The sequence below is a fragment of the Lynx canadensis genome, chromosome D4 (genome assembly GCF_007474595.2).
Source record: "Lynx canadensis isolate LIC74 chromosome D4, mLynCan4.pri.v2, whole genome shotgun sequence".
Lineage (NCBI taxonomy): Eukaryota > Metazoa > Chordata > Mammalia > Carnivora > Felidae > Lynx > Lynx canadensis.
In genome coordinates this window covers 74,179,128-74,201,307 of record NC_044315.2, presented here as the reverse complement: position 1 = coordinate 74,201,307, position 22,180 = coordinate 74,179,128, and the positions used below count along the sequence as shown (strand labels likewise).

Below are 22,180 nucleotides of genomic sequence, written 5' to 3'. Positions count from 1 at the left end.
GGGTGGCTGCACCAGTTTGCATTCCCAACAGTGCAAGAGAGTTCCCCTTTCTCTGCATCCTCGCCAGAGGATGTTGTTGCCTGAGTTGTTAATTTTAGCCACTCTGACCGGTGTGAGGTGAAATCTCAATGTGGTATTGATTCGTATTTCAGGGAGGCTTATTTAAAACACAGATTTCTGGGCCCCACCCTGGGAGTTTGTGATTCAGTAGTTTGGGATCTGGGCTGAAAATCTGCCTCTGTAACCAACTCCCAACTGCTGCTGGTTCTGCTAATCCCAGGGGGCCATGCTGAGCTCCCCCCTACCCCCACTTGTCAGTAGCCTTGGGTTTGAATCAAAGCTTTGCCTTGGCCTTGGCAGGTGACCTCGGGCACTTCGCTGGCTGTAGTTACCTTCTATTTAAGATGACGGGGTGTATCTGGGATGTGGGGCTCTCTAAGCCCTTCCAGACAATGAATCCTGGGCTCTATGGATGGGATTCTTGGAGCCACGGCAAAGCAGCAGCCCCTGGTGCTCCCTGTCTGGGGGTGGGGGATGGGTGGGGGGAGAGACCCTGATGACCTGGAAACTTACAGCAAGGTTTTAAAACATAAAATTCCGAATATGAATCCAACTGCTTGTGATTTGTTCTTTCTCCTGGGTGAGAAGGGCAGAAAAGGTTTGATTCATTCAAGCTCCCAGAGTGGGAGGAGCAAGCCAAGAAAGGAAGAACTCTGAACCAGAGGTCAGGAGTTACAGGTTCCAGGTCTGGCGGGGTATAACTATGTCCTAATGTGTCCCAGATATCGAATGGGAGCACACTTATGCTAAAAAACAAAACAAAACAAAACAAACAAACAAAAACTATTGTTGGGGCGCCTGGGTGGCCCAGTCGCTTGAATGTCCAACTCTTAGTTTCAGCTCAGATCATGGTCTCTTGGTTTTGTGAGTTCGAGCCCCGTGTCTGGCTCTCTGCACTGGCAGAGATTCTCTGGGATTCTGGCTGGAATTCTCTCCCTCCTCCTCCTGTCTGCCCTTCCCCTGCTCACACTGTCTCTATCTCCCTCAAAATAAATAAATAAATAAACTTAAATAACATTAAAAAAAATAACTGCTGTTTATCTGACATTCAAATTTATCTCGGTGGTCCTGTCTGTTCACTTGCTGAATCCAGCCATCTCTCAGATTCTCACTCACTTCCTCCAAGACAGGTGATATTGTGTCCTGTCTCGAGTATAGGTAAGAAATGCTCGTATTGAAGCACTGTCCGCAAGGGCCGAAAGACGGAAACAACCCAGATGTCCATCAGAGGATGAGCAGAGAACAAAAATGCGGTATATCCATACAGTAGAATATGAGTGAGTCATAAAAAAGAATGAAGTACTGTATGGAAACATATACCACAAGGGGAAACCTTGAAATCATGATACATGAAAGAAGTCAATCACAGAAGGTGAGCTTTTGGGGCACCTGGGTGGCTCAGTCGGTTAAGCGTCCGACTTTGGCTCAGGTTCATGGATTTGAGCCCCACGTCAGGCTCTGTGCCGACAGCTCGGAGCCTGGAGCCTGCTTTGGATTTCGTGTCTCCCTCTCTCTCTGCCCCTCCCCTGCTCACACTCTGTCTCTCTCTCTTAAAAAACAAATAATAAACATTAAAAAAAAAAGCCAGCTTTCTATGGGAGGAAAGGGACATTAATGAGACTGACCTTTCCCATCTTCCAAACATTTTCTGTTTATATGACATACGATTCCATTTGTATGAATTATCCACAGCAGGCAAAGTCAAAAAGCAGATGGGTGGTTTTCCAGGGGCTTGGGCAGAGGGGAATGGGGAATGACTGCTTCATAAGTATGGAGTTTCCTTTTAAGGTGATGAGAATGTTCTGGAACTAGATAGTGGTGATGGTTGCACTGCACTGTGAATGTACTAAATGTCACAAATGGTAAGTCTTATGTGTATGTTACTATGGTAAAAAAAAAAAAAAAAAGGAATTGCTCATGATAACCTCAATGTATCCCCTCCCTCTGTGTCATGGGTTGAATTGTGTCCCCCAAAAAGATATGCTGATGTCCTCACCTTATTACCTGTGAATGTGGCCTTACCTGGAAATAGGGTCTTTTGCAGACGTAATCAACTGAAGATGAGCTCATTCATGTGGGCCCTCATCCACTATGACTGATGTCCTTATAAAAAGATGTGCGGAGACACACGGGAGAAAGAATGCCACGTGACTAAAGAGGCAGAGACCACGGTGCTCCAGCCGGAAGCCGAGGAATGCCTGGGGCCACCGGAAGCCGATCAGGGTAAGGAACCTCTCCTAGAAGCGTGGGGGATGGGGGGCACTGGCACCACTTGGATTTCAGACTTCCAGGCTGCAGAGCTGGGAGAGAATGCATTTCTGCCGTCCTAAGCCTCCAGGTTTGCGATGCTGTTACAGCAACCCTAGGGAAGGAATACGCCATGGGACCCGGACCACCCCCCTTTCAGTACTCACCCCCGTGTTGACCCCATGCCATCTCTCAATCTCTCTCTCTCTCTCTCTCTCTCTCTCTCTGCCTCCCTTCTTTGGGGGAAGCAGCATAAACAGGGCATCCCCTGAGCATCTTTTCTCCCCCTCCCCCACCCCCAGCTGGGCTGGAAACCTCCCTCCCGGGGCTGTTCAAAGAAGCACACAGCCACAGATGCATCATTCCATTGCCTCAGTTTTAAATATTTATTTAAAATCCAGAAGGGAAAAAGGAGAAACGGAACCCACTGGGGTTTTAACACACTGACATGTGGACAGACACAAACAAGGACAGCAGAAAATCCCAAGAACGAGACAGAGGCCAGGTGGAGACTGGCGGTGTGGGGAAACCGAGGGCTGAGATGAGGCCCAAGCTGCTACAAGAACGCACTTCCGTGGGGAGCGTCTGGGTTGGGGCGGGAGGGCGAGGCATATACAGGAAGTGTCTGGTGGGGAAGGTGGGCCAGAGTGAGGTATTAAATAATGAAAATCAAATCCAATTCCCAAAGAGACACGACTTTTAGAGAAAATAAAAAAGAAGACACAAACAGACGTTCACATAAAACTTCCCCTTCTATAAAAATAATTCCATACTTAAAATAACCTCAAAATCCAACCTGGGCTGACTGGTTGTCTGATAAAGGACAGCCCAGATTACACTGACTATCCCCCAGTCACGCGGAACCCCGAGATTCCTGCCGTCAGTCTTTCTCCTCAGCCCACGTTTACCCTTGGAGCTAATGACGCGGGGTTTCTAGAGGACTTAATGACAATGGAAAAGCAAGAGTGATGGCCTCATCTTGGCAGGGACAAGCTCTGGGAGGGAGGATGTGGTGTGGTGAGATGGTTCCATGTTGATATGTCACCTCCAGGCCAGCGCTGACCCAACACCGCTCTTAAAACTGGTTTCTTCAAAGTCAAGGCTTCAACCCCTGACTCTCCAGCTTAGATCGCACCTTCCAAGATAAGCCTATCTTCCCTCCAGGACCGTGACCAGGCCGAGCCCAAATTCCTTCATGCTCAGGCCTCCCCCTGCCTTAGAAGGACAAACATTTCAAAATCCATAAATTAAAAAGGTGAATCTTTCTGCTTCTGTTTCTGGTAGGGTTTTTTTTTTTTTCTTTTTTTCTTTTTTTTTTCTTTTTCTTTGTTCGGCTTTGCTTTTTTTTTTTTTTTTTTTTTTTTTTTTTTTTTTTTTCCTTCCCCCTGCTTAGTCGATTACCTGATGAGCACAAGGGTGATACTCGGAACATGTTCAAATTCCCCAAACTTTGTCATTTGGAGGAGAGCACCACATGTGCATGACACCCCACATCAAAACGGTTCTTCAGAGTCTGTGGCAAAAAATGGTAGCACCTTCAGAATCTTAAATAGGCTTTTTTTTTTTTCCTTAAAAAAAAAATCACATACACTATGAGACAGCGAGCACCAGCGATTTCACAGTGGGAGGTAGCTAGCGTGGGCACCTCCGGCCCCGAGGGTCGCGCTGCCCCCTCTCGGCCTCCACTGCTTCCCACCCTCTGGCTGCTTCTTCCCTCACCTCTTTCCCAGGTGAAAAAATAGTAATGCACCTTCTCTGTGTTTGTTTAAATAAAATATATATACTTCTTCCTTTCCTTTTCTCCTTTTTTTCATGTCTCCTCTCTAATATTGCACATCAAAGCTCCCTGGCAGGGACCAGCTGGCGAGATGCCCCCTCCCCTCAAGCTGGCTAGAACGTGGGGCTCTTTGGGCAGGAAGCTGGGGAGGGCAGAGCTGGGAGACAGGCCGCAGGGCTCAGGCGGGTTGCAGGCCCAGCTTGCTCTGGCTGGCTCTTTGGTCGGTCTTTGGGGCTGAGCTGGGATCAGTTGGTCCCAAGGATACACTGTTCCCTGCTACCCCCCAGCCACTTTTACTGGGCAGACGACAGCTGGGGCCCTACCCAGGAATCCTTGGGCAGGTGAGCTGTCTCTCCTGGGCCCACCTGCCCCTAAGGACCCTCCCTTTGCCTCCTCCTCCTCCTCCCTCCCCCTCAAGGCCTAGAGGAGCCAGGAGGTCAGAGGTCAGAGGAAGCACGCAGGTCCAACTTCGAGGCGGTACTGCTTCCCTGATGAGGCAGGAGGGAGGTTGTCCACGCTGACGATGGGCAGCTGCTGCGGGTCCTGGGTCCGGAAGGTGAAAAGCGTCTGATGCCAGCGGCCATCCTGGACCTGAGAGGAGAAGGGAAAGGGTACACATGTGACCCTCACAATCCCCACCATCTGTCACATGCACTTCTCATCTCCTCTCACCATCTTTAATGGATTCACGGTATTTCACTGTAGGGACCACCTTTATTTGCCCATTAAAAAATTTTTTTTATTTATTAAAAAATTTTTTAATATTTATTTTTAATTTTGAGAGAGAGAGAGAGAGAGAACGAGCAGGAGAAGGGCAGAGAGAGAGGGAGACACAGAATCCGAAGGAGGGTCCAAGCTCTGAGCTGTCAGCACAGAGCCCGACATGGGGCTCGAACCCACAAACTGCGAGATCATGACCCGAGCTGAAGTCGGACGCTTCACCAACTGACCCACCCAGGTGCCCCTGCATTCGTCCATTTAGATTGTGTCTATTATTTCTATTCTCATAAGGAATGTCATTGGAGCTCAACTTCTGGGCATGTTCTTGTTTCCCTAGAACAGATTCTAGAAGTAGATTTGTTGGATCAAAGGATACATACGTTTCTGAGGCTTTGGAAATATGTTGGATATACAATCAAACCTTGGATTGTGAGTAACTTGTTCTGCAAATGTTCCATAAGAACGAGCAAACATTTCTAATACATTTTTAACTTGATAAACGAGTGATGTCTTGCAATACAAGTAGCATGTGACACTAAATGTCACATGATCACAACTGAGCCAATGGTTCTCTCTTTCTCTCTCTCTCCCTCTCCCAGTGGGATTGTGGGTGATCGTTTCCCATATTCGGATGCTGAGTCTTAGGCTGGGGTGTTTGGCAGAAATCAGTGATTTTTCAGAATGTCGAAGGGGGCGCCCACGACTGGCATTAGTGTATTTTTTGTCACTTCAAAGCACCTACAGACAGTCCTTTGCTCTTCCATACAAGTGTAAGCTTAGGAATGCTTTGCTTCATTCTAGGCCAGGCTGCCTGCGGATATAGACCCTTCCCTCTGCTACCTCATTGCCAGTTACATTAAATACAGTACATGACAAGAGTTTATTAATACTGCCCTGTAGTCAACATCCGTGTGAGCGTGTACAATGGCCCCCATGCAGAAATAGGTTGAAAAGAAAGCCAGTAAGAAGGAGACGATCACAGTGGAAGTTAAGAAGGAAATAAGTCATCAAGAAATACGAGCGAGGTATGTGAGTGGCCGAAACTGCAAGATTTTATAAGAAGTCTACATGTGCATCTCGTCTGTAGAGGAGGAGGAGAGAAAGGCAGAGGAATCCCTCACTTAAAATGAGATTAGGGAGATGTGTAAAATGTGGGAAACAGTGAAGAATTTTGTAGAAAAGCGCCACCCAAATAAGGCTGTAGCAGCCCGAGCGATGAATCTGTTTAACAACAATACAACGTCACATTTCTGCGAAATCCTCAAAAGGAGGCAAAAGCAAGAATCATTGGATAGGTTCCTTGTTAAAGTTGCAGGAAAAGAGAAAGATTCCACTGAGCCAATAGACAGCAGTGATTCCGTTATAGTGAAAGTCGTCCTACACAATAACCCTCCTCTCTCGTCTCCCTCACACCAGCCACCAAGGTTTTCAAAGGTAAGTGCAGGTTAATGTCTTTATTTTTCTTTATATTTTGTATTTTCTTTATTATTTTGTATTCTATTGCACTATTGTAATCATTTTTATATGAATATTTTTTGGGTTGTGGAACGAATCATCTGAGTTTCCATGATGGGGAAATTCACTTTGATATACAAGTGCTTTGGATTACAAGCATGTTTCTGGAACGAATTATGCTCGCAAACCAAGGTTTTACTGTACAGGCAGACATCGTTTCATTGCACTGCGCTTTGCTGATCTTCACAGATGTGTGTTTTATAAATCAGAGGTTAGTGGCAACACCCTGTGTCGAGCAACATGTGTCAGTGTCACTGTCCCGACAGCATTTGCTCACTTTGTATCTCTGGGTCACATTTTCATAATTCTCGCAACATTTCAAACTTTTTCATGACCATCATATTTGTTTTGGTGACCTGTGAGCAGCGATTATGATGCACTGAAAGCTCAGATGACGGCTGGCATTTTTTAGCAGTGAAGTATTTTTTTTAATGTTTATTTTTTTGAGGGAGAGAAACAGAGTGCGAGGAGGAGAGGGGCAGAGAGAGAGGGAGACACAGAATCTGAAGCGGGCTCCAGGCTCCGAGCTGTCAGCACAGAGCCCCACATGTGGGGCTTGAACCCATGATCAGGTCAGATCATGTCCTGAGCCAAAGTCAGACACTTAACCGACTGAGCCATCCGGGCACCCCGATCAGTGAAGTATTTTTTAATGTTTATTTATTTTTGAGAGGGCGGGGAGGGGCAGAGAAAGAGGGAGACACAGAATCTGAAGGAGGCTCCAGGCTGTCAGCACAGAGCCCAATGTGCTCTGACGCTTAACTGAGCCACCCAGGTGCCCCTCAGTGAAGTATTTTTTAATTAAGGTATGTACATTGTTTTTTAAGACACGATGCTGTTAAATACTTAATAGGCTGCAGTATAATGTAAACATAACTTCTGTGTGTGCTGGGAAAGCAAAAAAATTAATTAGACTTAATTTATTGCAATATTCACTTTATTGTAGTGAATACAACTGAACCCACAATACCTCTGAGGTATTCCTGTATATATATCCAGCTGGGTCCCAAAAGCCTCTACCAATTTTTTCCCAAATAGCTTTGTGCAAGAGTGTTGGTTTCCCCACGTCCTCCCTAACACTGTGTATTATTAGTTTTGTTTAATTTCGGGCAACTGGTTTTTCTGGACAACTTTCTGACTCCCTCTCTGCCAACAACCCACCCAGTTTTAGACATTTAAAAATAACCAAAAGTGTCAAGAGAACCAATTAGCCTGGTCAGGATGGGGGCAAAGAGAAGACCAGAAATACATTCTCCTACAAGCAGCCTTGCAAGTAAGTACAGCCATCTATAGCAGCCTGGGAAATTTCTATCAGCCAGATCTTCTCTCAGAAGTTTCCCAGAGATGATAGTGAATCAAAGGAATTTTTAAAAACTGTTGTAATAAAACTATTACGCAAAGATAAAAAGTTGTATGTATTTGCTCATTATGCTGATACAATATACTGTATTACACTAACATACTAATGCAATGTGCTAACGTGTATGACGTTAATTGCTGTGTATAATTTTATAATAATTGTTGCGAGTAATTTTATAATATAATTAACTACCTTGCAGCCATCCATGGACACTTCTGGCCTGAACTGACCACCTGCTTCAAAGATCTGCCCGTTCCACGCCCGGAAGCGCACAGCCCGCTTGGCTGGGGTCTGCCCCGTGCCCTCCTGCCACACGGTCATGTTAAGACAGTGGATGGTGATGTGCTGTGTCACTTCCGAGCTTAGCAGGTGCAGAAAATTCATCTGGACCCGGCTGACAGCAAACTCGACCTGTGGCAGAAACACGGCAGTGAGGTAGGGTCAGGCCGGCTGCCCGAGGCTCTCAAATATCCTCACCTCTCTCTGGAAGGCGCACAGAGAAGCTCTTTCCTGGTGAGCCTTTCCCGGCTTTGCCCCCAGAGGCGTGCCCACTGGAGACAGGGACATAGAGGTCTAGTGTGAGCCAGTCCACAGCCAAGGAGTAACAAGGACGGGAAAGAATCGAGGCCACAGTTATGAGGGTTCCGGAGTCACCTGATCCCTCCCCCATGGCATGGGTGTGGGAGGGGGTTTGTCTTTGGAGCTGAGCTGGGATCCTGAGGCCCAGAGAGGAAGAGGAAGTAGATCAAGAGGCTCTTGGAACAGGGGGAATATGAGAAGCGCCCTCCCCACCCTTTCTAAGTCCCAAGATCCCAGAAATGGCAGTCCCAACAACCGACAAGGACAGGATTTATGGCTTCGGTGGATGCAGCTTAAGCCCTGACCATTGGTTTTGTCTTTTTGTAACGCAAGTGCTGAGGAGCCCTAAGTCCCCACCCTGGACCCCAATAAAAGCAGAACCCCAGGCCCCTGCACACACGCCTCTCTCCACCAGCGACCTGGCTGTGCGCCCCCGATGTGCTGTGGGATTTTCAGGTCCGGTAAGTAACAAACCTGTACTTTTTCAAAGTTTCTTAGTAGCGAAGGGCACCTTGCAATCATAATAAGAACCACAAGGGCCGGCCCAGCCGCAACGCTGGTTCTTTATAGGCTGAGACCGGCACAAAACGGTGGCCACTGTTCCTGGTGGGATGGCCAGTGCAGGGGCCATCTCTGGCCTCACCCCTCTGCTGGGCAGGTTTGAGGTGGGGGTTCCCAAACCCCAGACTCAGAGTCAGAGGGGAAAGAGCCTGGCTGGGGTGGGGGTGGGCACTGATGAGGCTACTGTGTTTCCTGCGTCTGGCACATGGTGGCCACCCGACAAGACTCGCTGACCAGCTGGCCACGTGCAGATTCTTAAACTCGGGGTCAGAGCCGGTCAGCACGGGGCAGCTCCTGGAGCTTCCTCGGGAGGCCCGATGGGATGGGATGCAGGGGTTCTCTGCCCCCATCCCTCCCCTGCAGGCCAATGGGCTCCTCCCACTGTAGCATGAGTCCTCCCATATGGAGGACTTGCTGACCCCGCAGACCCACAATCCACCGCAGGGAACCCCGGGCAGGGGGGGTGGTGATGCCTCAGTGCCGCCACCTGTCCTGGTCTCTTGTTGAGCTGCCCTGAGCCACCTCAAACCCTCAGCCCAGAGACGGGCACGTGGGAAGCAGGCACTGAGCATCCGTGAAACGTGTGCACACACAGCTCAGGCAGCGCGTCCTCGGTGAGCATCACACGGACTTATTTTTGTACTGATGGTTCGCGGCTCTCCAAGCCAGGCCAGCTGGGCCCACTATTGCTGTTTTTGGTATGAGGCAGAAAGTTCTACTTGAAGGAAACACCACTAACATCACCATACGACTCGAAAGGGTTTGGCAAGCACAGATTTAGAAGGACTCGTCCCCAGTTTACAGAAGAGGAATCAGGCTCACAAACAGCCAGGCAGCAAGACAGCCGAGGCTCAGACCATAACTTGGGTGGGCTGGAGCCCTGGGCAGGGTAGGGGCAGAGAGGACCGGTCAGTGTCGGGGGGGGTGGTGGTGGGGGGAGCAGACCTTGGAGGCCGTGATGGGCTTGAGACACGTTTGTCCACCATGTGTGAAGTTGCAGGAAACTTCGATGGTGTCGGACGAGCAGCCAAGGTTTGGATCCACCCAGTAGGTACCTGCAGGCAGCATGGACGGGGGATGGCATGTGTATGTGGGGAGGAGCCCGGGGCTTGGTTCTGCAGGTGGACCGCACCCCTGGTGACCCGCGGAGCCCCAGCGGGGCACGACGTCGGGGAAGGGAGCAGAAAAGGATCCCATGAGCCCTTGAGATGGGAACAAGGCCTCTGGGCAGAGCTCACAGCTGGCAGGGGCCCTGGAGGGGCCACAAGGCTGAGCCCTTGCCTCTGGTGCTCCTGTGAAGCGTCCACTTTACAGAGGGGACAGCTGAGGTTGAGAGAGGCGGAATCACTCGCCCAAGGGATTTAGGGATCATCTGGGTGAAGGGGCTCTTCCCCCAAGGCTTGCAGGGGGGAGGGGCGGGAATCAGGCCTCCACCCCACCAGCTAGACACCTCTGCCGGCCCCCGGTTTCCCCACAGGCCTTCCAAGGGAGCCGAAGGCCCCACAGCTGAAAGAGCAGGACAACCGGCCACTAATCTACCTCGTTGTCAGTGGAGAGAAGAGGTGTGGACGGGAAGCAGGGGGGGGGGGGATCCTGGTTCTCAGAGAATCCATGACAGCCCCCCCCCCTCCCCAGTCCCCTGCCCTGTCCTCGCCCTTGGAGGCTTGTCCTGACAAGGCTCTTATCTCCTTGCACCGCAACGGTTGTCCCCAGCTTGCAGAACTGTGGGCTCTGAAAGGGTGCAAGCATTCCCCCACACCCCGGAAGCACAAGGCCTGCCTTGTGGGGCCCAGTGACTGTTTGTTGAGCGGATAAACGACCACCCCAGGTGCCTGTCTCCCCAAGGACAGAATCTTGGTCCCAGTGAGCCAAGACTCCAATGCCCCATCTCCCCCAGCCCCTCCTGGAACTCCCCTGCCCGGCCCGCTCCACCTCGAGGGGCGGAAGCCTTGTCTTCAGACCCCACAGGCCCTCGTACCGTCCACCATCTTCTGCTCACAGTCCATGAGGTCTCGGCAGACCCGGGCAGGGTTCTCTTTGGTGCCCAGGGGCGTCTTAATGCTCTGGATGAGGTTGCTGAGGTAGTGTAAGGTTTTAAAGATCTCCCCTCCCTGGTCCAGCACCAGCCGGTCTGGATGGCTGTAACCCTGTCACGAGGAGAGAAGGTGGTCACCGGCTCCTTGAGGTCCCGGCCCGGCCCGAGGTCTAAGCCTCTGCAGCCGCGAGTTCTTGTACTTGGGAGATGATGCGGCTCCCGCCACTTAACAGGTAGGGAAACTGGGGGCCAGGGATGGCATGGGGGCTGCCCCAGAGTCTGGAAGCGTAAGGGAGTGGAGGGCCAGCATCGACTCCCCCAGCCGCCAGCTCCAGCTCAGGAACAAATAAGCTGTGGGACGCTCGGTGCAGGCCACATGGAGGCTGTTGACCACACACAAGCCATTCCTTCTGTCTCCCCCAGGAGGGGATCTCTTGCAGGCAGGGGGCCCGGAGGTACCTCTGCTTTCAGTGCGCCATTTGTGTCCATCCACGTCTGGAAAGCTGCTCCAAGGTCATCTTGCTGCTGTGCAAAGAGGAGACGGGGTGTGCATCCTGTCCCCGCTCGTGGCCCCAAGACCTCCCAGACTCACCAAGAGGGAGACCCAGGATCTGAGCACGAGCTCTCCCAGCCACCTTCCCGGGTGGTATCACGGCCAAGTCGCCTGCCTTCTGTGGAACTCTCTGTCTTTCCTCCACTTGCAAACGGAGTCAGAGCTGACCCTTCCACTCCCTTTCTCCAGGCCTTCCCTAGCTCTCCGTCACCCTCAGGATTAAGTACAAACTCCTGCACGTGGTTACAAGACCTGGGCTGAGTGTTGTGGTCTCTGGCCCAGCCTCTCTTCTCTCGGTCACACAAATTCTGTGCATCAGACGCACTCTTGTGTTCCCAAATCGCTAAGCACCATGCTCTATCTAGCCACGGGGCCTTTGCGCATGCTGTTCCCATCACCTGGATCATTCTTCTTACCCTCCAATGCTCCATCTGGCTATCTCCTAATCCAGTGGTTCTCAACTAGGGGCAGTGTTGCCCCCAGGGGGACATTTGGCTATATCTAGAGACATTCTTGGCTGTCACAACTGGAGGAGGGGTTGCTTCTGGCATCTAGTGGGTAGAGGCCAGGCACGCTGCTAAACACCCTAAAATCACTCGTAGCAAAGAATCATTTGTTGGTAAAGGCTCCAGTTGAGTAGCCCTGCCCTAGACTCATCCTACATGTCAGCTTCCTCGGGAAATCCTTCATCGGGCTCCCGCCCCCAGGCTGGGTGCGGTTCCTTTCTCTGTGTGTCGGCAGTGCCTGTGTTTCTCCTCTGGCTTGCACTGTAGCTGTCAACCACACACCTGTGCCTCCAACCCTAGCACTGGACTTTCCAGAAGCACAGCAGCGGTCTTGCCGTGAGAACAGTGACAGGGAGAGCAGGACCGAGAGCAAAGCCCGAGAGGTCCAGAGCCCAGACTCTACAGGTATTTCTCAAGTTCACATCTCAGCCTTGCTGCTTGCTAACTGCATGATCTGGGAAGGTTGCTTACTGTCTCTCTGCATCAGGACCCTGAGAATGGGCATGATTATAAAACTCTCAGAACCTTGAGAGGAAATCAGTGAGCTAATCCATGAAAAGCACATCTAACGGTGTCTGCCTATCACAAACACTCAATATATCAGCTCTTATGCAAAAAAAATTCAAATTCCTTGAATTTTCCATTTTTAGATGGAAAGGGGTCCCCCCCCCCCAGATCTCTTCACTTTCCCCTAGCTGTCTGGCTTCCTTAGAGAAGAGAAGGGCTGGGGTTGGTGCAGAGCGAGAGGTCAGAGCCATCAGTTTATTTTGGTGGATGACGCTGGGGGGACGAACAGTGAGATGCTGAGAGGTGAGAAGAGCAGAGCTCCGAGTGGCCTAGTGGCATGAGGGCTCCTGTTCCGTTCATCCCTCCCCCTCAGCCATTCCCGGGGACGCCGTCAGGGCCTGACTGTCACAGTCAGCCAGCACAGTGGTAACACAGGGAGGGACTCCTCGGAGGCCTTGGATCAACACCAATGGCCAATGATTTCATCAATCACGCTTATGTAACGAAGCCTCCCTAAAACCCCAAAGGGATGGCACTCAGAGACCTTGACTTCTGGGGAGAGTGGCCACCCGGAGAGGGCACGCGAGTCTGAGCCTCTGTCTCATGCCTTGCCCTGTGCCTGTCTTCTATCTGGCTATTCCCGAGTGATTTCCTTTTATAATAAACCGGTCATCTAGTAAGTGAAACGTTTCTCTGCTCTGTGAGCTGCTGTAGCAAATTAACTGACCCCAATGAGGGGCATGGGGACCTCCGCTTTATAGCCAGTTGGTAGAAGCGCAGGTGACAACCAGGCATCTGAGGTGGGCAGGATGGGGGATGGGTCCCGTAGGACCGAGAACCGGTGGGGTCTAATGCTTTCTCCCGATACACAGTGTCAGAATGGAGTTGAACTGTAGGGCACTCAGCTAGTGTCCCAGAATTGCTCTTGGGTATGGGAAACGGCCACCCTGGGTCAAGCTTGAATTGATATCAGAACCTGTTTAGATCCTCGGCAGTCAGCTGATCTGTACTGAGCACACTAACAGGATCAGGACCAGGGGCCCGGCCGCTGGAGTGTCCCCCTGGGTTCCCAGTCAGGGGCACATCCTGGCTAAAACATCAACTCCCCACCCTCTGGCCTCTTTCTGCTGCTTTAGGGTCCAGGGTCCGGTGTGGGGGGACAAAACCACGTGGGCATCCCCGGGCCTAGCTTAGGGTTCTAGCCATTGTGACCAGAACGAGGTCAGCTGCCAACCATCCCCCCACCCTCCCAGGCCTTACCCCAAGGAGGCCAAAGAGAACATTCTCCAACTTACAAAGTGGATAGGGCTCCCTGGAGGACCCTGAAAAGGAAGAGCCTCAGTCAGTATTTGGTGGGGTCTGGGTGCTGGAGTCCGCAGGGGCTGTCAGGAGCCTGGAGGGGCCACCCGGGCACAGGGGACACGCAGAGCTGGCCTCTGCTCTTCTGGAGGCAGAGTCTGTGCTCCACAGTCTCCTGGAAGTCTGTGGAAGCTTGTGAGCCCTGCAGGGTCAGGGCCAAGACAAGCAGCTGCCAGCAAAGCCTTGGGCCTCATTCAGAGGAGCTCTGCCACCTGCCCTGGAGTTCAAGGGCACCGAGCATGATACCTACCGGTGGGCCAGGCCGGCCTCTGGGACCAGGAGGACCCTGGAGGGAAAGAAGAACAGTGAGGACTGGGTCAAAGGCCCTCCATCTTCCCCACCCCAGGCCTCCTCAAGTGGACCTGAGACCCAGGACAGTCGTACCTCCAGCACAGACGGGTACGGATGGGATGACTGAGGTCCAAAGGGAAAGAAGGTGCCTGAGGACTTCAGTGGTCATCACCACCCCCCACACCCCATCCCCATCCCACCAGCCCTCATACCCCAGCCCACTCACCCTCGGACCTTGCAGTCCCTGGAGGAGGACAGAAGCAGAGAGAGACAGTTAGGGGATAGGGCTGAGCTGTGCCCCTGCCCTTGTCCCCCACCCCACCCCTACCCACTGGAGTGCTGCCCCTGCAGCCATCGACTCACCAAGTCCCCTCGGCTGCCTTTGTCGCCCTTTGGACCCTGCAATAAATCATGGCCCAGTAAGAGAGGACTCAGAGGGGAAGTTCTATTTCCAAGATGGGGAAACTGAGGCTCAGACTGGCCCTGGGTCACAGAGACAAGCTTGCCTCAGCAGTCTTTCTGGTCAGCCCCCTACACGTACCGGGCGTCCTGAAGGTCCCAGGATTCCGAGGGGGCCAATGATGCCTTCCTTTCCCTAAAGGAGAGAGAAAGGCTTGTGTGTTCTCCTCCTAGGGCCTGGGGAACTGAGTCACAGGGACAGGAGAGTGGACGGCAGCCTGAGTGTCCCATGGGGATGGAAGGGAGACTTCCTCAAACGGGGCCAGACCACGCACCTCCAGGGCCCCTCCTGTGTGCCTTGGGGTGGGCTACGAAGAGTGGGGGGAGGGGAGCAGGTAAAAGGGGGAGGCGGCAGCCCAGCTGGGCAGGAAGGGCACAGGCAAGGGGATAGAAGGCTGCGGGCAGAGGGGGCTCGAGTCTGAAGGAGCAGGAGGAATAAGGCCTGTATGCACCCAGCGGATGGTTGGCCAGCCTTTGGCCTGGGCGACTGTCCCCACTAGGACAGACAAGGAGAGGACTCACCATCAAGCCGGGGGACCCCCGAGGGCCCTGGATGCCTTTCAAGCCGATGTCTCCAGGAGGGCCCTGTGGGAGGCAGAAGAAGGGCTGTCTGTGTCTGGGTGGCTTGACAATTACTAAGCAGGTAGCAGTGTGCTGGCTCTGTGCTTATATAGTGTAAGCCTCTGTTCTTAACCATTTCAACGACCCTCTATGGTTATCACACCCATTTTATAGATGGCAAAACTGAGAATTGGAGATCCAAAGTAACTTGCCTAAGGCACAGAGCAGATAAACTGGGGAGCTGGGCTTAGAACCCAGGTCTGCTGGAATGTGAGTTCTGGGGAACGAGGGTATCCGTGCTCGATTCTCGCTCTTTTCCAGCCCACCACTGTACGTGCTTATGAAAAACTTGTTGCAAAAGTAAATGGATAAATGGACAAACTAGGTAGATGGATGGGACCCCAACAGGAACGATATGGAGTAGGAATCTGTACCTTGGGTCCAAAGAGGCCGGCCATTCCTGGGAAGCCCATCTCGCCAGAGTCGCCCTGTGCGGGGAGCAGAATGAGATGGGGTGAGTGGGGCCAGGACAAGGATGCCCAGCCAACCACCCAGGACCTCTGGGCCTGCCTTCTCCCAGGGACATCAGCGGCTCCACCTTGGTGAGGGTGAAGAGCTCACACACTGGACACTGTATGCCCTCTGTCGGGTGAGAATGCTCTAGAACGCTTAGGTTCTCCCGTCCCAGGTCTTCAAGGAAGAGGATGAGAGGACCCACAGGCTCTTCCCCACCCATCCCAAAGGCTCTCCCAAGGACTGCGTCCCTCAGAATAACCTTTAGCTGTGGGCCTGCAATGTGCCAGGTGCTTTGCATTCCTGCATCGGCCCAGGAGGGCACAGTGTGCCCTGTTCACAGATGAGAAAACCGAGGCTCAGAGAGAGCAGGAACTTGCTCATATTCACCCAGATGCCATTGTGGGGAGCGACGGGGTGTGAGCGATTCTGGAGGCCGGGATTACACCGTAGGTGCGTGCTTAACTTTTAAAGAAAGCGCCCAGCTGTTTTCCAAAGTGGTTGCACCATTTTACATTACTGTTAGCGGAGCAGGAGAGTTCCAGGTGCCCCACACCCTTGCCAACACTTGGTGTGCTCAGCCTTTGAAAATTGTTACCATTCCAACAGGTGTGCAATGGCACCTCATTGTGGTTTTAATGAGCATTTGCCTGAAGACTAGCGGTGCTGATCTTTTTATGTGCTTATCTGCCATCCGTCCGTCTTCTCTGAAGCATCTAAGCCTTTTGCCTCATTTCTTTATTGGGCTACTCCTTTTCTTATTAATGAGCTTTGAGAGTTCTTTACATATCCTAGATACAAACCCTTTACTAGATATATGATTTGTACTTCCTCTTAGTCTGTGGCTTGTCTTTTTTATTCTCTTACCTTTGAAGAGCAAAGGCCTTCCATATTGATAAAGCCCACTTTATCCATTTTTTTAAATGGGTCATGATTTTGCTGTCATATCTAAGAAATCTTTGTATAACCCATGGTCTCAAAGATTTCCTTCTACCCTTTCTTCTAAAAGTTTTACAGTTTTAGGTGTATGATGGATGTGGAGTTAATTTCTGTACAGGGTATAAGGTGTCCAATTGTCCCGGTACCTTTTGCTGGAAAAGACTGCTCTGTATCCACTGAATCGTTTTTGCAACTTTGTCAAAAACCAGTTATCCATACACGTGTGTGACTACACGTGTGGATTCTCTGTGCTGTTCCTTTGACCTGTTATTAGTATGTTTATGGCAATACCACACTTTCTTGATTACTGTAGCTTGGAATCAAATACTACAAGTCCTCCAACTCGCGCATTTCTTCAAGTTGCTTTGTTTCTTCCAGATCCTTCACATTTCCAAGCGAATGTTAGACTCAGCTTCTTATTTTCCACAAGGAAGCCTTGATGGGATTTTGATTGGGATTGCGTTGAATCCAGATACCAACGGGAGGAAAACTGACATCTTAACAATATTGCACCTTTGACCAGCGAACACAGTAAGTTCCTCCATTTAGTTAGGTCTTCCTCAATTTATTTCAGAAATGCTTTGCAGTTTTTCAGCCCACGTGTCTTGTACACCTCTTGTCACATGTGTCTCTAAGTATTTCCTATTTCTTCTGCTATTATTAACAGTATTGCTTTTCAGATTTCAAGTTCTGATCATGGCTAGTGCATAGAGATTCAGTTCATTTTTTTTAACAGTTTATTTATTTTTGAGAGACAGAACCTGAGTGGGGGAGGGGCAGAAAGAAACAGAGACACTGAATCCGAAGCAAGCTCCAGGCTCTCAGCTGTCAGCCCAGAGCCTGATGCAGGGCTTGAACTCATGGACCATGAGATCATGACCTGAGCCGAAGTCGGACGCTTAACCCACTGAGCCACCCAGGCGCCCCGAGATTTAGTTCATGTGTGCATATTGAGCTGGCGTCCAGCCATCTTGCTATACTCACTTGTCCTAGTAGCTTTCCTGTAGATTCCACTGGATTTTTTTTTATTTTTAATTTTTTTAATGTTTATTCACTTTTGAGAGAGAGAGAGAGAGAGAGAGAGAGAGAGAGAGAACAAGCACAAGCAGGGGAGGGGCAGAGAGAGAGAGAGCGGGACTCAGAACCCTAAGCAGGCTCCAAGCTCTGAGCTGTCAGCACAGAGCCCAAGGCGGGGCTCGAACTCATAAACCATAAGATCATGACCTGAGCCGAGGTCAGATGCTTAACTGACTGAGCCACCCAGGTGCCCCTCCACCGGATTTTCTATATAGATAATAATTTTATCTACAAATAAAAAGATTCACCTCTTCCTTTTTGACATGAATGCTTTTTATTTATTTTTTTTATTCCTTATGGCATCAGCTAGAGCTGCCAGTACAATATTGAATAGAAGTAGTGAGAACAGGGGTGCCTGGGTGGCTCAGCTGGGTAAGCGTCTGACTCTTGATCTCGGCTCAGGTCATGATCTTACGATTTGTGAGTTCGAGCCCTGCATCGGGCTCTGCGCTGACAGTGTGGAGCCTGCTTGGGATTCTGTCTCCTTCTCTCTCTGCCCCTCCCCAGCACACACACGCCCGTGTTCTCTCTCTCTCTCTCTCTCTCTCTCTCTCTCTCTCTCAAAATAAATAAATAAAATAAACTTTGAAGTAGTGAGAACAAATATCTTTGACTCTTTTCTGCTTCTTGGGGAAAAAATTCAGTCAATCATTCTTTTTTTTTTAATTTTTTAATGTTTGTTTATTTTTGAGAGACAGAGACAGAGTGTGAGCAGGCAAGGGGCAGAGAGAGAGGGAGACACAGAATCCGAAGCAGGCTCCAGTCCCTGACCTGTCAGCACAGAGCCCGATGCGGGGCTCGAACCCACGAGCCACGAGATCATGACCTGAGCCGAAGTCGGACGCTCAACTGACTGAGCCACCCAGGCACCCCTCATTTGGTCTTGATGTACTACCCTTTTTATATATTCTTAGATTGGTATTCCTGAAATTGTATTGAAAACTTTTGTATTCCTATTTATGAGATATATTGGTCTGTATTTTCTTGCAATGTCTCTGTCTGGCTTTGACATCAGGGTAATGTCAGTTTCATAGACTATGTTGGGAATTAGTGACCCCCCCCTCTTCAATTTTCTGGAAAAGTTTATGAAGAATCAGTAGTACTTCTTCCATAAACTTTTACTAGAATTCTCCACTGTAGTCATCTGAGCCCAGAGTTTTCCTTGTGAGATGCTTTTCAAATCACAGAATGAGCTTCTTAGATAGATACAAGGCTACTTCAGGTTCAGGTGGCGATCCACATCTCCTCATTCTGAAGGGACCCCTGAGATCTCATTTCTTTTTTAAAAAAATTTTTTTTAATGTTTATTTTTATTTTTGAGAGAGACAGAGACAGAATGTGAGTGGGTTAGGGGCAGAGAGAGAGGGAGGCACAGAATCCAAAGCAGGCTCCAGGCTCTGAGCTGTCAGCACAGAGCCCGACGTGGGGCTCGAACTCACGGACCGTGAGATCATGACCTGAGCCGAAGTCGGACGCTCCACCAACTGAGCCACCCAGGCGCCCCTCAGATCTCATTTCTGAGCCTCCTCCCTCCTGCCACCCTGCTCAGGGGAGGCAGACGAGTATCTGGTGCCCAGAGAGGCTGTTGCTCTGCCCTTGTCACAGAGCAGGAGGGAGGCTTCTGGGCCTATGCGTGCATGTGTGAACGTGAGTATTTGTGTGCATGTGTGTGTGAGAACATCTGTATTCCCGGGGGCTCACTCACCGGCTGGCCTTTGGATCCAGGCTCCCCCTGGTTCCCAGGAAGCCCGGTTCCACCTGCTGTCCCTCGTTTGCCAGACAGGCCCAGCTGCCCAGGCAATCCACTTTCACCCTTAAAAAAAAAAAACCCCAAAATATCAAAATGACCAAAGGGGGACATGGTTCTACGGGAGGGGCAGGGAGATCCAAGAGAGTGATTCCACAGGGTCAGCCGACATCTCAGGATTCTTGGGCTCAGATACAGACCTGGTGGGGGCTCAGAATTTCAGCCTCCTTGAGAGGACAGCCTCTTTTCCTTACTGTGGCATTCAAGCTCCAACTTCCCCTCCACTCCTCACCCTGCCTCTCCTCGACACTGTTTCCTCCCAGCAGACCACGAAGTTCCCAGCTCCGCACCCCTGCTCCAGCCATTCCTCCCCTTCTCGCCTCATTTAAACCCTCCCTGGGCCAAGGCCACCTCTCCCTCTGCCTGCTGTTCCCGCAGAGGGTTCCAGCCTCTCCCCAACTAAACCTCGAGCTTGGGGAGGGCAGGAGGAGCCATGTCTGACTCATCCATCTCAGTCTCCCCTTCTGTGTCTAGTCCTGGGCTCAGACCGACTCAGCACTGCCTCCCCACCGCTCAGGGAAGCTTTCTAAAAAGAAGCCTGTTAGAAGGGGGTCCTGGCTGGGAGCACTACCTTGCCTTTGTTCCACGAACGCCCACAAGAGGGCGCCCAAGGACAGCTTAGTAACCAGTTTGCCTGTTTTATTAAGGCCTGGAGGGTGCCTTCTAGAATTATTAGCTACCTGGATACACTTTCCTGTAAGTCAGGTTCAAGCCTGGGGCAGGGACCCCTGAGAAATGTCAGCGACATGAACTCCATTTTCACATGGGCCGTGGGACATGGGTGCCCATAATGACACTGCTGAGTGTCATTATGGTTAGTACCAAGGCTGAAAGGGTGCCAGGGGTGGGTAAGTGTATTAACGAGAGTCTGACCTTGAATCCTGGGGGCCCCTGTGCTCCAGGCAAGCCGGCCACACCTGGGTTTCCTCTCTTCCCTGCAGGGCCCATGGGGCCAGGGTCCCCATCATCTCCCTGCTCCCCCTGTAAAGAAAGATGGCAGAAGAGCATCTCTTGTGTTTCAGGAAATAGGCAGCCAAGGAGGCAGAATGACCCCAAAGTCCCGGTGAATTCTGGGTGGACCTGGAAGGGGGAGGTCAGACTCCACGGGGGAGGTCATCCCGCCTGTGTGTGTGAGGACAGCTGGACCAGTGAAACACCAGGAGCTGCGCATTTGCAGGTAGGGAGGAGGAGGGACCTTAAAGGCAGAAGTTCCCTGCACTGGATGGGGCAGGACCTTCTGGGTGCAAACATGGACAGTCAGAAGCGCCACATTCCCAGGTCCCAAGGACTGAGGCCATTGCCCATGCAGGAAACTTCTGGATATGTTGGTTCTGCCCCATGCAAGTTTCCAAACCTGTTTCTCCTGGCCCATGGCCTATGGCAGAACCCCACCCCGCCCCCAACACACACAAGACACCATCTGTTAACCCCTGCTCACCTGCTGTCCTGCTTGACCATCCCGGCCAGGAAACCCATCTGGTCCAGCCATCCCCTCGGGGCCCTGTCTCCCCACCACGCCCCGAGGCCCTGGCAGCCCCTGCAGGCCCTGGAGGTATAAAAGAAGCTGGTGATGGGGTGCCTGGGGGGCTCAGTTGGTTGAATGTCTGACTTCAGCTCAGGTCATGATCTCGTGGATTGTGGGTTCAGGCCCCGCATCGGGCTCTGTGCTGACAGCTCAGAGCCTGGGGCCTGCTTTGGATTCTGTGGCTCCCTCTCTCTCTTCGCCCCTCCCCTGCTCATGCATTCTCTCTCTCTCTCTCTCTCTCTCTCTCTCTCTCTCTCTCTCAAAAATAAATAAACATTAAAAAAAAAAGCTGGGGAGGGCTTCTGGGGAGGGCTGGGAGGCAGGCGGGAGAGAACCGGCCATGCATGGGTCACTCACCTGAATCCCCCTTCGTCCAGGTGCCCCTGCCTTGCCTTGCTTTCCCTTTGGTCCCTGAAAAATCAAGGGGCACATGATGGAAGCTGCCTGGAAGAGGACAGACCCCTAGGAGTTCTGGGACAGGTGCTGAGAGGATTATGGGGCCCCTGTGTGGCCCGTCCCTCTGCCTCTTGGGCAGCATCTGAATCTGCACATGGGCCCAAGAGCCCCGGCCTGGAAGCCCAGGGGCAGGCTGGCCTTGGAACCTGCCAGTGCTGTCACTGCCCCTGCTCTGGGCCCTGGGCCCCCTCTGACTCCCCTTGCTACAGAGGCTCCAGGTACGGCAATTTCCTAGTGGGAACCTGAGCCCGGGAGCTCCTTTGATCCTCAGAGTGTGGCTATATCCCTGTGGCCTGGGACAGTGGTGGGGGGTGGGGGAGCAGGGGAGGTTGAGGGCATTCAGACAGCACCGGCCCAACAACCTCAGTGCCTCAGTGGAGGCAGACGTAAGGGCTCTGGGTACAAGACAGGAAAGTCCCCCTCCTGGAGGCCCCGCATACTGGGCTGGTAATCCCTCCACCCCCACCCCTCAGGCCCTTTGAAGCAAAGAGATCTTGACCTGAAGCACCCTGCAGGGCACCAACCAGTCCAGCCTCCCACGTGCTCTGTGCCTGGGCCAGTGTCTGCCCCTCCCAGCCTCCCTTGTGGACGTCAGCCCTCTCACCTCTTCCCCTTTCGATCCTTTGGGTCCTGGACGTCCCCGGGGTCCCAGATGCCCCTGCAAACCAAGGTGAGATGATGCAAAGCAGCCCCAAGATTCCCCCCTGGGGAGGGCAGTAGCCAGTGTCCGCCTGGAGGGGGAGGGGTGGGAGGGGCTTGGGGGTGCCCCAAGC

General features: G+C 51.7%; 1 protein-coding gene across 1 annotated transcript in view; it reads right to left on the bottom strand.

The window, feature by feature from the left end:
* Window positions 1-3,648: 3,648 nt before the first annotated feature.
* The window catches only part of COL27A1 (collagen type XXVII alpha 1 chain), a 133,207-nt gene continuing 114,675 nt past the window's right edge, over window positions 3,649-22,180 (bottom strand). Inside the window, exons 45-61 of the mRNA XM_032595523.1 lie at window positions 22,012-22,065; window positions 21,309-21,362; window positions 20,865-20,972; window positions 20,300-20,407; window positions 19,325-19,432; window positions 15,525-15,578; window positions 15,052-15,114; window positions 14,612-14,665; window positions 14,434-14,469; window positions 14,297-14,314; window positions 14,030-14,065; window positions 13,716-13,742; window positions 11,314-11,379; window positions 10,798-10,966; window positions 9,765-9,874; window positions 7,872-8,090; window positions 3,649-4,675 (exon numbers count right to left, since the gene is read on the bottom strand). Coding sequence (XP_032451414.1) covers window positions 4,529-4,675; window positions 7,872-8,090; window positions 9,765-9,874; window positions 10,798-10,966; window positions 11,314-11,379; window positions 13,716-13,742; window positions 14,030-14,065; window positions 14,297-14,314; window positions 14,434-14,469; window positions 14,612-14,665; window positions 15,052-15,114; window positions 15,525-15,578; window positions 19,325-19,432; window positions 20,300-20,407; window positions 20,865-20,972; window positions 21,309-21,362; window positions 22,012-22,065 — 1,431 coding nt within the window. The 3' untranslated portion in view covers window positions 3,649-4,528. The remainder of the gene's footprint in view (window positions 4,676-7,871; window positions 8,091-9,764; window positions 9,875-10,797; window positions 10,967-11,313; window positions 11,380-13,715; window positions 13,743-14,029; window positions 14,066-14,296; window positions 14,315-14,433; window positions 14,470-14,611; window positions 14,666-15,051; window positions 15,115-15,524; window positions 15,579-19,324; window positions 19,433-20,299; window positions 20,408-20,864; window positions 20,973-21,308; window positions 21,363-22,011; window positions 22,066-22,180) is intronic.